Source organism: Anabrus simplex, chromosome 3 (assembly GCF_040414725.1).
Source record: "Anabrus simplex isolate iqAnaSimp1 chromosome 3, ASM4041472v1, whole genome shotgun sequence".
Lineage (NCBI taxonomy): Eukaryota > Metazoa > Arthropoda > Insecta > Orthoptera > Tettigoniidae > Anabrus > Anabrus simplex.
Window position 1 is genome coordinate 409,268,762 of NC_090267.1, and position 17,812 is coordinate 409,286,573.

General features: G+C 38.7%; 1 protein-coding gene across 6 annotated transcripts in view; it reads right to left on the minus strand.

Annotated features, from left to right (window-relative positions):
- The window catches only part of LOC136866438 (protein Son), a 372,657-nt gene that overhangs the window by 210,733 nt on the left and 144,112 nt on the right, over positions 1-17,812 (minus strand). For all 6 annotated transcript variants that reach the window (XM_067143378.2, XM_067143379.2, XM_067143377.2 and 3 more), the window contains exon 8: positions 2,364-2,491. In XM_067143378.2, the coding sequence (XP_066999479.2) occupies positions 2,364-2,491 (128 nt within the window). The remainder of the gene's footprint in view (positions 1-2,363; positions 2,492-17,812) is intronic.

The window sequence follows — 17,812 nt, forward strand, 5'->3', positions numbered from 1 at the left end:
CTTTCTCTCTCTCTCTCTCTCTCTCTCTCCAAATTATGCATATCAGATTTAGAGCATAGAGAATTTAAGTCAGCAGTGGCAGGGCACCATAAGAAGTAGTTAGAGAAGACCAACACATGCTTAGTTATTCCATAGTCTTTTGCAAATCTGTGATACTCTCTCTCTAATAATTTCCTCAATAGTGAGGATTGTGATTTTCATGGAGACTGTTGTGTATATTTTTCCACTGTTTTTTTGGTTCTGAGCCAGAATGCAAAGCCTTTGCAAGGTATATCCCAGTTACTTGTTTTATGATGTTCGACAAACGTGTAGGAGCACATCCACAATCTCTCTTGCCAGGGACATTTCCTCTGACGATGAACCTCTTTAGGCTCTCATTTCCACGGCAGACTATATGGACAAAGAACTAGAGAATCCTTTGTCTACAGATTATCAACAGGCTGTTTTTGATCTTAAGCTCCACTTGACTAGAATTATTTTTTGCGGAATGCTGTCCGAGGAATGCAGAGCATTCATATACATGACCACATTTTGAAGAAGTCTATTCTCTTAAAATCTGAAGCATAAAGAATCTACATTTCTGAATGTTGATAAATACTGAGAATATTTTACATCTAAGTTTCCTCATTTTTAGTTTTATAGTGATTTTTGAAACAATACAGAAAAAAAAATTACAACTTGATTCTAAATTGTAATGAGAGAACCAATCAAACAACAGAATTTTAATATGCTCTGGAGTCTTGTCTAGCCCACTAGAGTTCCATTCATATTACAAAAATGTGGAAGGAGGAATAGTTATATGGTGGTACAACTAATCATTGTTCCTAGATGGAGTTACCTTCTACCATAATTCCTAATCCTAAACCTTGTCATTTCTAATAAGACCAAAGGGTAGAATCTAACAAAAATTATGGATAACTGTACAAAGTGTGGACTCGCATTCATGAACCAAGAATAAAAATTTTAAGGAAAAAGGATTACTGAACAATATCAATATCTTTCAAGGGTAATCTCATGGTAGGTACAATGATATGAATAACAAAATGAATCAGAAAGTATGTGAAATACAATTAGACAGTACAGGTTGTAGCAGCAATAAATTTGTTGATTACGATTATAACATGTGATAAATTTGCACAGCAAGTAGAGCAATGAAGTGCCTTCTTTTTTCCTTCATCCCCTAATATAAATTTAATAATGAATCATTAACATTTATTGAGACTTAAATGATACTAAAAACACAACATAAGAAGAATTTATGTTTATCACTACCAGTGGAATGAATGAATGAATGAATGAATGAATGAATGAATGAATGAATGAATGAATGAATGAAGAAGACAATCGTCTCTTGCAGAGACCAAACAGCCTGTTTAACACCCCTTCATTTAACCAAACATAGGAAAGCAAGAGGACATTAAGACAAAATCATAAACAATGATTGTATATCATATAATTGTACAAATACAGCTTATATTTCAACATGTATCTAAGGTACACTTTTCTTTATAACCAAATCCTCTAGAAATGGTGATCATTGCATAATTTTACCTTCCAAATTTTCAAACAACAAATATGTCAAGGAAATTTAAAAAAAAAAATTAAAATGAAAAGTAAGATATACAGCAGAGCTGAAGTCAGTCTTCAGTCTATTTGTATTTCTTTGATATAATGACACCGTCACAACCTTTTCTCGTGTCTATGGATATAATGTCTTTCTAATTTACTTTAGGCAAAATATATTTTGAAAATAGTGTTCTCCTTCAATGTCTATATTACAGTCTATATAACAAATCAACATTCTACAATTCTGTGTGCATTTCTATCAAACAGTTACCATATAAAGACATTTCTCCTTCAATTTTTCATTTCTCAATACTTGATTAAGTTGCAATACACTTTCATTTATATTCCAGTACACAAATATTCATTCTGTATCCTGATTTCAAACTGCATGCCTCAACATTCAAACTAGCCAGAAAAAAAACTACATAATAAAAGATTTTTCCTGAGTTCTAAGGGGAATGGATGTTAAAATGTTGACTATAATTTTCAAAATAGTCAGCACTCAATAAAATGCAATGAATTAAATAATAAAAATAGAACAAACGTAGGCTTGATTCTTTTCCGAGTTCAATTCTGTTTAACTGAGAATCAAAAACAAATAATTACAAAATATGAAATTAGGTATGCTGTGTTAAAAAGTCACTAACTTTAAAACTTGTAGAATATTTTCGTTCTAACATCATTTGCAAACGATCTTATAAAACAAGAGTGTAAGCAGCTCAGTAATCGTACGAAATTCCCCATTAGCATTTGTCAGTAACAGAGTACAAAAATTACGAACAGCACTTTTCTGCTACCTCTGTGTTTGCTGTAGCTGGAAAGACTTCACCCTTTGGAAGCAGATGCGGATAAACCTTAGGCTCTGGAATCTTGGCAACAGCAAGAGTCTCTTCTTTCTTTGGTGATACCGGAATCCACTCTTTCTCTGAAGAGACACAAAAATATGAAGTCAATGAATATGAATTTTTACCTACTTATAGGAAAAGAAAAGCCTGTAATTCCTGTGTGACTGTTGATATCCTGATCATAGCCATGAAACCAACATCTTTACAAGGAACCCAAACCACAAATATGTGACTTTACATTTCAAAATTCCCACATGGGCTGGTTGGGTTGAACCTGTCACCTCAGTGAGAATCCAGCGATCCACTCAGCTATCACCACTCTTTATAATAATGAACTCAGTATCGTGCAGAACATTTATCTTTGAATCTTGAAGTTCAACTGGTAGTTTAACAATTTGGTAAGAATAAAATTAGAAGCAGTTCAGAAAATAATGCCACCTAAAAAAAATATGGTCTTTATTTATATAGTAATTTTACTGAACATCATGTTTTTTTAATTTACATTGCATAAACACAGACTGGTCTTATGGCAATGATGGGATAGAAGAGGGGTAGGACTAGGAAGAAAGCAACCATGGCATTAATTAGGGTACAACCTCAGCATTTGCCTGGTGTGAAAACCATCTTCAGGGCTGCCGACAGTGGGATTCGAACCCATTATCTCCAGAATACAAGCTAACAGCTACATGACCTAAACTACGTAACCAACACAGTAACATCATATGATTTCATCATTGCCATCATCATCATCACAATCCTATTCAGCATAATTTTGATGGGTCAGCTTACAAAGACCCTTCACCAATTTATATCTTTGTACCCCTCTTCAGTTTCATCGTGTACTGATCTTACCCTCTCATCTCAATGCTGGACTTCACCATCTCTCTTATCTTATCCTCTACCTTCCTTCTTCAAGTTGTAAATTGAACATTTTCCTTGGTATGCATCCATTCTTCATATGTGTGCAAACCGCTTACACCTGGGTGACAGTGTGGAGTCCGGTAATCTCCCAACTTGAACTGTGTCTTTAATATCTGTATTTCTTATTCTATCACATTGATTTTTATGACTATAATCCTATCAAATCTCATGTCAGCTGCTGGATCCTGCTCACGTCTTTAGTCCCCATCAGCTAATTTTACACCCTCACGTCAGAATCATGTGGAATAGTTTTGGTAGATGGTTTTCTTGCATTTCAGTGGAATTTTATGGCTAGGTCTCAAATTGCATGATAGAAGTTTCCTTTCAACTAGAATTCAAATGGTTACTTCATCTACTAAATCTGTATTTTGGCCGGGCTGAGTGGCTCAAGGCGGTTGAGGCGCTGGCCTTCTGACCCCAACTTGGCAGGTTCGATTCTGGCTCAGTCCGGTGGTATTTGCAGGTGCTCAAATACATCAGCCTCGTGTCGGTCGATTTACTGGCACGTAAAAGAACTCCTGCGGGACAAAATTCCGGCACCTCGGTGTTTCCAAAAACCGTAAAAGTAGTTAGTGGGTTGTAAAGCCAATAACATCATCAAATCTGTATTTGTTAGCATGCTGCCAAGATATTACGAAATTTCAAAGTGACATGAATACTGGATCACAACGTAAGTTTGTAGCATAGGGCTCTTTGTCCATTTTTCCATTATGGTTTAGTTTGCTGTTTTGCGTGGTGAAAACATAGTGTATTCTAATTCTGAACATGTTCAGCATAATTTGCAGTTGAAATGATGTGAAGTGATGATATCACATGGCCTCCAGAGAGGCCTGGTGCAGGTTTTCTACGTGGTGGTGGTGGTAGCAGATAGCCTACTCCTATCAAATAACACCAAGGTGTCTGTTCAAGGCTTCAACTCCGCCGGCGAGAGATGAATCACTATCAACAGCATCACATGCCCTCACTCCATATGAACAAGGCAGAGGGGTTTGGAACTAAACCCAGACTTTTGGCACACAATCTTCTCCTTCTAGGCCTTATCCATTATCAGACAATGGTGATCATTTTGGCTATCTTAGTTTTGTTGATGGCTGCATGGAACTGCAAAATAGTTGTTTGTCTGAACCACTGTCGCTGGTTCTCCAGCCAAGATGCGTGGGGTCTCCCAGGGCCCCTCTTCTTCCACTTGATCTTTCCTTTTATAATTATTTGGAGGAGGGTGTAATTTTCCACGTGCATCATGATGTGACCAAAGTAGAAGAGCTTCTTGATATTAACAGCCCTATACATTTCTTCATCTTTACACATCCTGGTCAATACCACCTCATTGTGTATTCTGACTACCCAGCTGATACAAAGTATGTGATGGTAGCCCCCCATTTCAAACACTTCTAATCTTCTTTAAGCTTCCATCTTCTCCGCACACCATGATTAAGAAAGAACACACAGTACCGTGCTATCGTAACCCAAAGCTGATATGGTAGTTCTCTGCAACAGAGTTCTTGATGGAGGTTTATAAATGCTGCCCTGGCCTTCTTAATGAAGCATTTTATTTTTTGGGAATGGCCCCGGTGCTCGTTGACTTGCCTAGGTACATGATTTTCTGGACCCTCTGTATCAGAACTTTGATGATCCACAGACCAGGATCTAAAACAGGGCCCTTGCTAACAATCATGTATTTTGCCCTCTTTAAATTTAAATTTAGACCAAGGTTTTTACATGTCTCCACCACTTTCACAAGAGCACACAATCTAGTGATTAGAAATTGTATACCACCATCTCTCCTACCTTGCCACCCAACATTCTGATGATGAAATTTTTTTCTACCAACGAGATTGAAAGCAGCTAACCACGGTGTCAGACCACATAGATTTGACACCTTAATGATCATGGCCAGCACGTGGGCTAGATGAGATGGAGTGTCAAACGACAACGTTGAACATTTCTGTCAAGTTCTGTTCTTTGAGTTTAACCAAGGATCAAATGCAGCAACAGAAGTGAAAACAATCTGTGCTGTGAATGGTGCTAATGCTACTGCTGAAAGTATGGCAAGGAAATGGTTTTTCCAACTCCGCAAAAACCGATTTGACTTATTTTATCATCCATGGTCAGGACAACTGCCACGCTTTGAGTAAGATTATTCATGTGAATCCCCATCAAACGATGCTGGAATTGGGAGAAGCTATGAATTGTGACCACTCACCCACAGTGTCATCTGCATTCTATGGGCAAGGGCAAAAATTGAGTGTATGAATACCACATCTCAAGTGAAGAAAAGAAAAATCAGTGTACGTGCATCATTACATGTCCGTCACAGGTTAGCCTGTGATCAAGGCCAATTATTCCTTGGCAACACTGTTAATGGTGATGAAAAATTGTATCACACTGTTACTGGTGGCGAGAGGCGGTGGTGGTGGTGATTTTTGTTTTAAGAGGAAGTACAACTAGGCAACCATCCTCTATATAACACTAATCAGAGGGGAAAAATGGAAGGGATCCGACACTTCGAAAAATGAAGATATCGGTCAAAGAAAGACAAGGTCCACGAAGGGCGTGAAAATGAGACTCCCTAGCCCTCGCAAACCTAATAGCGTCGGGGTCGGAAAAGAACAAGAGTTGACCAAGAGAGATCGGATAGGTTAGATGAAAGTGAGGAGCCTGGCACAAGTAAGTGGAAGCAATGCCAGGACTCAGCTAAGGGCCCCGTGGTCGCCAACCCACACTCCAAAGTTCAGAGCCCCTGGGGCCCCTTTTAGTCGCCTCTTACAACAGGCAGGGGATAACGTGGGTGTTATTCTCCTGCCCCCACCCACAGGGGGCTGGTGGTGAGAAATTGTATTTATACATCAATATCAGGAGTGGCTAAAAGCCCAAAGAAGAAAGCAACTGCAAAGTGTGTCTGGTAAATTAAAAGGTAATCCTTTACCATGAACTGCTTCCATGGATTGAAATGATAACTGTTGCTGCGCATAGCCAACAACTAAAAAGACTCATTGCCATTCTTGAAGACAGACAATCTGGATGTCCAACACTGTTACTGCATGATAATATATGCCCACATTTGGACAAATTGATCAAAGAAGTTATTGAAGAACCTGCCTGGGAAACTGTTCCTCAACCCCCCACCCCCCCCTTTTACCCTAACTTCCACCAACAAATTTTCACTATTTTTGCTCTCTGTAAACACATTCAAGGATTAGTCTTTCCTGATGAAGATGTTCGACACTTCTTAGCTCATCGATTTCTTCAACTCAAAACCGCAGCAGTTCTAAAGGTGTGGCATTGGAATTCCTTCTGCCACAATGGCAGATAGTCATTTACAATAGAGGCGAGTACATTACTGACTGAGAGAGGGTTGAGGTGTAAATCAGCTGACTGTGCTTGTGTTAATTATTATTGTAGTATATTGTACACATACCCGAATAAAGATTTACAAAATAATACAAACTTATGCACTGATCAAAAGACATTACTGATACAAAGGAACATAATACATCCATCACATTCTGTTCTTCAAGTTTAACCTAGGATCAAATGCAGCCACAGAAGTGAAAGCAATCTGTGCTGTGAATGGTACTAATGCTATTGCTGAAAGTACAGCAAGGAAATGGTTTTCCCAACTTTGCATGTTTACCCTTATCTCCTCATTCTGTTATTCCCCTTTCCACACTGAGCTGCCATTATGTTCATCCTGTTATATGCTCTTTTTCTTGTTTCTCTCTCTCTCTCTCTCTCTCTCTCAATACTGTGTGATCCTCCTGCCTTTTAATATTAAGTTTCATGAAACTCAACCAACATTAAATTACTGCATTCTGCCTGTGTGTCGGTAATGTAAAATGACCCGCAGAACTAGCAAAAACGACTATGCATAATTTTCCCACCCAATCCTATGGACAAATGTAGAACCATGCAACTTATTGTTCCCTGAAGTAACACATGTACACATAACACAATCATATTAATAGGTTATTCCACCTGATCTGTAATGGTAGAAAATTAAACGAATACCATAAAACATGACTGAAAACTCTAGCATGGATATTAACTTTCATCAAGGTTTCTACAGCCCTGATTCATCGTTAAAATAATGAAGATGACTATCAAATATAAACATATAAACATGAAAAATGATCACTCGGAAAATGAGGGGGAAGAAGCAATTGCAAAAGGAAGGGAGGTAAAATGAGTCTCAAATGCCTAATAACACTGAGCTGGATGAAAATAAAATGTGATGAACTATGATGTCCTAAAGCCTTGGAAACTTTCTTTTTGTATAATTGGCTTTACATCACATCAACACAGATAGGTCTTATGGTGACGATGGGATAGGAAAGGCTTAGGAGTGGGAAGGAAGCGGCTGTGGCCTTCATTAAGGTACAGCTCCAGAATTTGCCTGGTGTGAAAATGGGAAACCACGGAAATCCATCTTCAAGGCTGCCGACAGTGCCTAGGAAACTTATAAACAATAACATTACACTGACTGATTTTTGTTTTTAGTTACAGAATGCTTTGTCTCTTCCACTGCCACTCATCTCCACCGGTTAGTATTACTCCAAGAATTACAGAAACAGCTAATATGAAAACCAATATTTTTCCAAATGAAATGAAATTAATGTGAGCGTATCATATTCTAAAATACCGTAGTTACTACCTATTGACCTGTTTGGATTTTAGGGTTTACAGGCATGATTTAATAGAAAGTATGCACACACAAACATTAATAACGTTGCACATTAGTACGGATAATTGTCACAGCAGTCACAAAAAAAACCTAATAAAACTTCACACAGAGTACTTCTGAGCAGGCAGATAAAGGAGGGCAAGACCACATACGCCATGACATTCTCCTACAGAAACTCAGTGCAATACTATTTTCAACTCCTATACTCACTTTTTTCAGCTGCAACCTCCAAGATAGGATAAAGTATGTCCAATACAAAGGGATTATATGTGAACAATATGGAGTCTTATTCTAGAATTACAAAAGGTTTAAACTTTGGTATTTTATTTCTTTAATGATCTCTCAACTTATATAAGAACTCAAGTTGTTTACTTTACATGAATGATTTTTATAGTTTGCAAACCAGTCTCTACGCTTCAGGACTGTGCATTATGACAAAATGACATTAAAAATGATCCGCCTGTTGCTATTTCTTGAAGGATGCAATATTTTTTTATCTGTTTTTTGGCGTAGGCAAGAGCAAAATGTAGCTTCTATCAAATCCCAGTCTCATTTATGGCTCTGACAACATGGAAGCTGCTGAGTAATGACATTCGGAGCATGACAAGTACATCTGGATGTCATAAAAGATGCTACTCATGGGGCCCAGTGAGCTCAACAGTAATTCCTTGCTTAGTGAGGAAAGAAATGGTAAGCTGCCTCATTCTTTATTATGTATTTATGCCTTATTATGGCATTGTCACTGGTTTTTTGTGGTTATCCTATAACTGAAAAACCTTCCATGGTGCTATGTTGAGGAACCAACCAGACTCTGGGCTGAAGACTTAACAGACAAACAGAGATCAGGTATTAATATCGAGCAACATAAATTAATTAAATCTCAACAGATCGAAGTGATCTGCAATGTCCTCCCCTAGATATTAAAAATCAGCTCTGTTTCTGGTATTCCTTCGGAAGGGACACACTACAGCAGACAGCCAAAGTAAATGATGTAGGAGTGTTGTTCGACAAGGGGCTGTTATCCACCTGGATTATCACAAGTTTTTAGCTGAAGGTTATCTCGCCCTAGGTTTCCTGACAACAGTCAAGTCATTCCAGAGTAAGAAAGCTATCGCAGAGTTTAACTCAAGTCTTGTATGAGAGTTATTCTTTAAATAAGGTCCGATGGGCTGCAGCTATGTAAATTTTGCGTGTGCAGAAACGTGCATGTGAGCCAGATCCCGGCATGCCTTGTGCAACAAGCAGACACCCTTTGCAGTCGTGGCATCAAATTGTACTGTTTATATTGTAAGTATAGAAGGAAAAGTGTGTGCTGTCCACGAGTTGCCATAGACCGCCACACAGATCGCACTAGCAACACTACTGCCGCATCGTGCAGTAAACAGAGGCGTTTACAGTAGTACTATTGCTTCTATTTATGTAATCAACCGATATATGCAACTCACGTTTAAAGATGATTTCAGCATCTAGACACTTTGGGGTATTTTCTAGATGATTTAGCTGTCTTGGAAGTAGCCAGCTCCTTTCGTATCTCCTTTTTGCGGAAGAAAAATCAACACTTCAAGTAGTGAAAAACAAGTTTAGGTAACAAAAACAACACATGATCTTCACAGCATCCCCACTGTGACGACTTTACTTTAATAACATCTAAACTACCCAAACACTAAAAAAACATATCGCCCCACAAACTCTTAGCAAACAATAGCTTTTCCGCAACAACCTTTTCCACTCACAACAGCACATTATAAACACTTTTCGATGCATCCATAAAATAAGTGTCACTCTGTGTAGACCTGTATTCTTTAACTAGTGTTAACGTAGCAGGTACCGGTATATCAGTCGGTTTGCCGTGAAGGAAAGATAGGCATAATTTACACTTTTGAAATATTTTGTACTATGTATCCAGTTAATGATATATTAAACATAATTTGTCAAAACTCTGCTCACTTAAGTCAAGTAAACTGTTTTCCCAGCCCGGTATTTGAATTTTGTCCTGAAGATCCACAATTTTTCCCCTGATTTTATCTTCAGTTTGTATTTTCACTGCACAGTTTTTGTACTCAATTGCTCTTGCAAACATGCGCACATGATTAATAAAAGACGTTAATGGGGATTCAACTTGGTACTCACAGTTTCCGCCAGAGGATAAACCAAGTTAAGTTGGTACATAAATGGGCTGCAACATAAGTAAATGTAGAAAGTCAATAGTGGACGGATGATCGTCACCAACTTAGTGATTGCAGGATGGCAAAATGGCGTTCTAGATCATGATTAAATTTTCATGTAGCTGTAATTGTTTTTATACAAATATTCAGAAACTTCTAAAGCACTTTCAAAGGCAACTATCAAGGACTCCAGTGTTCTTTGAGAAGCAAATTTATTCCGAGTATCTCTGAAGATATTCTGCCACTTCACTAAAGTGTCATGTGCCTGTGATCCTTAATACAGTGTTTGACTAAGGATGGATGAATTTAATGCACCAATCAGCCAGTTTAAATCACTTGTGAAATTTTCCCTTGCTTCACTATCTTCTAAACCCTAGGAATTAATACCCTGATAGAATTCTATACTATTAGCGACAAATCTACTGAATAGTTGAAATGCCAGCTTTACATTCATTCGTTGAAACAAATCAGGATCCTAACAGGCAGAGGTGAGTTTATAGTAAACTTTCAATCCAGAAAATTCTGGAGATGTATTACATTCATAAACTTTCCTGTATAACGAATAATCAACAATATCACCATTGTATTTAACCTGTACTTTGATATGGCAATGATTTCTTATACACTAAAACACATATGGCACATCTGAAAATGCCAACAATTTTCGGCTAGAGTCAGCTGGATTGGAAATTGAACACTTTAGATTGTTCATGTTGACAGATATTCCTAAGCATTTCCATAACTTTTTATTTGACTGGCTCCCATCTGACATGAAACCAATGATTCCTACATCCGCTTACTCTAATTGTATGGCGACCTGAATGAGAATTTTTGCAATTATATCACCAGGGATGGCGTTCCGGCCAGCGTATATTGTTATGGGTTGGATCCAGTTGTACAGAAAGGGAACAAACATGAAAACTAGAGCATGATTTGCCAGCTGATCCTTGCTTTCCTCTAAAGTAAATGATCCTAAATCAACAAAACCATTCACTTGTAATGAATCCAAGTTAAAGCGAGTTTCTTCTCTCAGCTTTACTTCATCAAATATCAGCATCCCTAGGCATTCATGCTCCTTCTTCCTACTAAAAAATTGAGCTATGGCAGCAGTAGCATGATCATTTATGCCATACGAACATTTAAGGCCCTTCACCAATGTTCTCAAATGACCTTCAGAGTGCAAAGGTGGCAGGTCAGGATTTAAGAAGTGTGCTGATAACCCTTGGGAGACTATTTTTAAAAGAAGAATGCAAGATAAATTCATATTCCTTTCTTATTTTTCACTTGACATTTCTTTAACATTGTACTGAGTATAATTTTCTGCTTTTTGTTGAGAGATGTGAATTAGTTTGATTGTGTGAAACTGCCGCTTGAGTTTATGTCTGAAATGTTTTTTTATAAGCAAATGTAGTTTAGCTTTAGCAACATTTAGTTTATTCTGTGTTCTAATGAAGTTACGTTTCTGATTCTTCAATCTCCTCTTTAACAAAGCAAATGTTTTCCTATCATTTGCAACATCAGGACTATTTTCAACTGCTAAGCAAACGGGCTGACCACTGACATTTATGTTCTGATTAGGGCTTTTAATAGTGATACCTGTTCGCGTAGATTGCCTCCTCATGGGAAAGTTACGTTTCTTAACTGTCATAGAGACATACTTCGGCAGATTAAGAAATATATGGGGAAATGCTTCTGGTTTTAATTTCCATCGCAGTCTTAGTGTCTACTGTTTCACCATTCACCGTAAATGAGTCTACTTTTATTAAAAAGTTATCGCAAAAATCAATATGACATATGGAACATTTATGATTCAGTTTTCTTTCTTTTCTTTGGGCAGCTTTCTCCCATTTCAGGAAAACATTACTCTTCTTAGAGGGTCTAAAGAAATGCCTACCTGAAGACGATTGGCCATATCCAGATCTACAGCCAGGTACGAAACTTGTGGGCCTGTTGCATCAATACTTCCCACACTGAAACATGCTGTCTTCAAGCACAATAGTGATGTAAACTACTGTTTATAATGCATAACACAACTTAGACTATTCACTAATAAATACACCAATAATGCAAATTGCCTAAACCTAGTAACAGTGATAATGGAGAGCAATATAAATTCCAATAACTTGACACAAATGTAATACGCACTAATGACAAGTCTCATCTGCTGCCAGCAAACAGTGATTGTGCTGCCACTGGTGGAGTAACTACCGCTCACTTCAGTCTGCTTCGGTAATCGCAAATGATTTGGTACGCTCAGTTGACACAAAAATTCAAGACCGAGCTCGATAGCTGCAGTCGCTTAAGTGCGGCCAGTCTCCAGTATTCGGGAGATAATAGGTTTGAACCCCACTGTCAGCAGCCCTGAAAATGGTTTTCCGTGGTTTCCCATTTTCACACCAGGCAAATGCTGGGGCTGTACCTCAATAAAGGCCACGGCCGCTTCCTTCCCATTCCTAGCCCTTCCCTGTCCCATCGTCGCCATAAGACCTATCTGTGTCGGTGCGACGTAAAGCAAAAAAAAAAAAAAAAAAAAAAAAAAAAAAAAAATTCAAGAAGGATAACAGCTCACGTTTTCCAATTTGTCACTGGAATTTTTCAAGGCCAGTTAAACACACAGTACACAGAAAGTTGTGTTCATGATGGGTTCTCATGCTGCTTCCTGCAGAACACAAGAAAAGGAGAAGGGCCAGTGCTATGAAATTTCTGGCCCGATACAGTGAGGAAGGAGATTAACTTTTGGACCACAATGACACAGGGGATGAGAGACAGGCGTCTCACATGACTCCAGAAACAAAGCGGCAACCAATGGAATGGCGACACACAAATTCTTCAACCAAAGTGAAAGCCAAACAGACAATTTCAACAAGCAAGATTATGTCAATTGTGTTTTGGGATAGGTGTGGTGTTCTGTTAGTTGAATTTAGGCCACACGAGTCAACAATAAATGCAGCTATTTATTGCACGAATTTAAGGAACCTTCAGAACGCCATTCAGAATAAGCAATGTGGCCTACTGTTACAGTAGAACCTCGATAATTCGAAATCGGTTAATTCAAAATCCCGCCTAATTCGAAGAAGCTCTCGTTCCCGGAAACATGAGATACAGTTTTGCATGTTATTTTAATTGTTTAATTCGAAATACGGATAATTCGTAATTTGAAGTACAATGTCGGCCCCATTACCAAAATTCAGACATTTAATTTGAAACTGCCTTTACATTTTAAAACAATAGTATGTTACAGAGTAATTTCAACTCGAAATTTATCCGCTCCGCGTCATAATAGAACGCACGTTCCGGAACGTGGAAGGTTAGCTTTCCGCACTTACACTCACTTCGGTGGGTCTACAGTGCGCTTCACGATTGCTAAGTTGAATGAAATCGGAACTCTTTTGTGTTCAACCTTTTAAGGAACGCCGTAATATCACGCAACATGCAGTGTGCGGGAAAACAGAATCCGCGAACACTGGCGATGCCGGCAGTTGACCAAAAAGCGTGACAAATATAATAAATTCGTAGGCACCGAACAATATTGACATTCCCGGTGAAACTGCATTGCTTTATTTTAATGCGAGCCCAAACGGTCTTATGGTTTTAAAGGAGAAATTGCCAGCCAGGAAATCGTACAGTGTGAGGGATGGGGGTCATAGTAGTGCGTTGTAATGCACATGGAAGCGAGATACTTTATCCCCTCGTCATAGAAAACTTCGATAAGCCACAATGTTTTAAGAGCGTCGGGCACTTTCCATGCCAGTACAAAGCATCTATGACAGGGGTGGCCACTAACCTTACTTCTGGGAGCCGCAAATTTAGGAGACAAAAGATTGGGAGCATGTTTAGAAAGGAGTTTATAAAACGAAGACAAGTTTTTCATTTTATAACCAATGAAGGAACATTTATTTTCTACACTACACAGAACATTATTTTTCAGGTGCACATCGAGGAATGAGATTTCACTTTTGAGAAGTGCTTTTTTTAGTGTTAATTTTTGCTGTTAGTTTTTTGAAATCTGGCTGATAATTGGTAAGCGCAATTCGCACAAGTTCACTTAAATGTTCATCAGTTCGTTCAGATTGATATGTAGATTTAATGAATTTAATCGTTGAGTACAGTGATTCACACACATAAGTTGTCCCAAAGATTGAGATTAGTCTTCTGACACACTGTTTCGTTAGTGTGTATTTTTCTTCTGGACCATTCTTCCAAAATTCTATGGTAGAAATGCCACTTCGTTTGAGTATTTTTAGTCCTTCGTCCTCTTGCAGTTCTTGTAGCTCCAACTCTACACCTGCTGTATCCTTTGTTATTGGTGATGAAACAGGACTGCCATCGCCCACAACATCAACAGAAAGAGGATTTCCAAGGAATGAAAATGAAGGTTTCAGTGATCTCAAATCATGAAATCTGCCATTGATTTCTTCAGCAAGGCCAGACATTTTACTCATGTAATCATCAGTTTCCACCTTAACGTTAGGAAGGCTTTCAGTAATTTTCTTCAAACATTTGAAGTGAAAAAATGTTTTAGTCTGAAGGTCTTTCTCCAAAATCTTCAACTTGCTATGCAAGCTAAATACAGTCTGGGCCAATTCAGAAATATCTTTACAAGGAAGATATTGCTTTGAGCGGGAGAGTGTGTCAGTAAGCCAGTGTTGTGAAGTGAAGCCAGTCACGTGCCTATACGTGAACGCAACTGGCTTCACCTCACGACACTGGCTCTCTGAAACACTCTCCCGCTCAAAGCACTTTCAAATGGAAGGCGCCGGAACTATCTTCACCTCCCATGTCTTACCACTGACCTATAGCGCTAATAACGTTAAGCCACACATCACTGCTACTGACTGCCGCCAGCCGAGAGATGTCATTAAATTCCATTAATTATATAATTTAATTTTACTCTAAGGTTGGTGTCAAGAGCCGCACAAGACTGACTCAAGAGCCGCATGCGGCTCGCGAGCCTCATTGTGGCCAGCCCTGATCTATAATAAAAATGCAAACAGTAAAGAAATCCAAAAAATAATGCATTTGCACAGGGGAACCGGCATAATTTATCCTCGTCTTTGAATTGTGCGATTTTTTTCCTTTCGTTGCGTGAGGTTATGTTTGTCAGTGATTTATCCAGGTGCATTATTTGAACACTGTAAATGCACCTTGTTGGATACATTTCGGAAATAGTTTTTCCATGGCATTTGAAAGGTTTAAACTGTGAATCGAGGTGATTGCATGTATTAATGGGTCTTAGAATCCTTCGTGACGCGGCAAGTGTTTACATTTCTGAAGTACGAGAGAAGTGCCATGGCGGGAAATCGTACAAGGATAGAGTCATAGGAAAGTTCGATTTTAAGGGCATCGGGTACTTTCTGTGTAAATACAAGGCATATAAAATGCATACAGTATAGTAATCCAATTAATAAAGCACTTGCACATGGGAGCGAGCATAGATTTCTCCTCGTCTTTGAATCGTGCTTTTTTTTTTCTTTCTTTCGTTGCGTGAGGTAATGTTTACCAGTGAGATATCCGAGTGCATTATTTGAATACTGTAAATGCACCTTCTTGGATACATTTTGGAAATAGTTCTTTTTTCATGGCATTTGAAAGGTATTAACAGTGAATCAAGGTTAAATGCATGCAGTAACGGGCCTCAGAATATTTTGTAACGCAGCAAGGGTTGGTACTTCTGAATTGCGAATTGGCGGTTAATTCGAAATCACGTAATTCGAAGTCCGATTTTTGAGTCCCAACGACTTTGAATTAACGAGGTTTTACTGTATTTGGAGTTTTGTTGCTGCACAACAATGCACGACCTCATTCCGTTGCTCAAAATCCAGAGTTAATTAGATCCTTTGGATGAGAGCAAATTGACCACCCACCATACAGCACAGAGCTTGCAACGAGTGATTACCACCTGTTCCACTATCTGAAGGGCTATTTTGCTGGAACAGCGGTTTGACACCGATGGAGAAGTGAAAACAACAGTTGAAGACTGGTTGTCTTCATAGGTGGCTGAGTTCCACGATGTGGGTATAAACAAATTAAAGAACACTAAGATAAATGTTTAAACAAAAGAGGAATATATGTAGAAAAATAGCTTAAGGTATAAGGAGTGAAATAAAAAAATGTTTTTGACAATATCTTTACTAGTTTTATTTTTATTGAAAAATGAATCACTTAAAAAGTAACCTTTGATGTTCCAAGTTAGAAATTGCCAGAGTTATTTATAATGATGTTATTTTGCTTTACGTCCCACTAACTACTCTTTTACGGTTTTCGGAGACGCTAAGGTGCCGGAATTTAGTCCCGCAGGAGTTCCTTTACGTGCCAGTAAATCTACCAACACGAGGCTGATGTATTTCAGCACCTTCAAATACCACCGGACTGAGCCAGGTTCGAACCTGCCAAATTGGGGTCAGAAGGCCAGCGCCTCAACCGTCTGAGTCACTCAGCCCGGCCCAGAGATATTTGGAGCCCAAGCTGTGACAAGCCCAAGCAGATGATCAAAACTGTCTAGACACAATTTTTAAGATTTCTGTATAAATTGGTAGTTACCCCTATAAAATATCATATACCGCACAGTTGACTACACATTTGGGTCATGTAGCTGTGAGCATGCATCGGAAGATGGTGGGTTCGAATCCCAATGTCAGAAGCCCTGGAAGATGGTTTTCCATGATTTCCCATTTGCACGGCTCACCATGCCTTAATTAAGGCCATGGTCGTTTCTATCCAAGTCTATCCCATTGTTGCCCTAAGTCCTCCCTGTGTTGGTGATATGTAAAACCCATTAAAAAAACACATATATTGCTTACTGGCAGATTTACGATATGACACACTGGAAATTTCCTTACTATTACCTTGGCAGTGTAGGTTAGTGTTTCCTAAATTCTTTCAAATCATCACAATACCACCTCTGTGGATCAGTGGTAGAGTGTCGGCCTCCGGATCCCAAGATAGCGGGTTCAAACCCGGCAGAGGTAGTTGGATTTTTGAAGGGCGGAAGAAAGTCCATTCGACACTCCATGTCGTATGATGCCGGCATGTAAAAGATCTCTGGTGACACATTTGGTGTTTACCTGACAAAATTCATTAAATCTCAGCCATAGACGCCTAAGAGAGTTTCGGTTTACTCGGTCTGCCATTTAGTGGGCCTAGAGTAAAACGGAACGTCAAAATTGACGAGCAGACAGCCAGATGGCGTCAAATTGAAATGTCTGCACACGGTAGCTGAGGCCATACGATTATTATTATTATTATTATTATTATTATTATTATTATTATTATTATTACACCGCCACCTGGTTTCAACGAGTTGCAATATCACTATTTTCCTCCTTTCCAAAAGACCTGAGCTATTTCTTTGGATTTTCTGTCAATAGAGTAGATATTGCCCTAGTTGCTTTCCCATTTCTCCCCCTTCCCACACTGACCTGTTATAGTATTTATCCTATTATGTGTTACTTTCGATGTTCCTATATTTCTACATATGACTTCCTTCAATGCTGATAATGCTGATCGTTCCTATTCAAGTTAGTAGCCATTTACTTCTTTTGCCGTTTCACCAACACATATGGCAAAGATGGGATAGGAAAGGGTTACGAGTGGGAAGAAAGCAACTGTCGACTTAATTAAGGTACAGCCCAGTA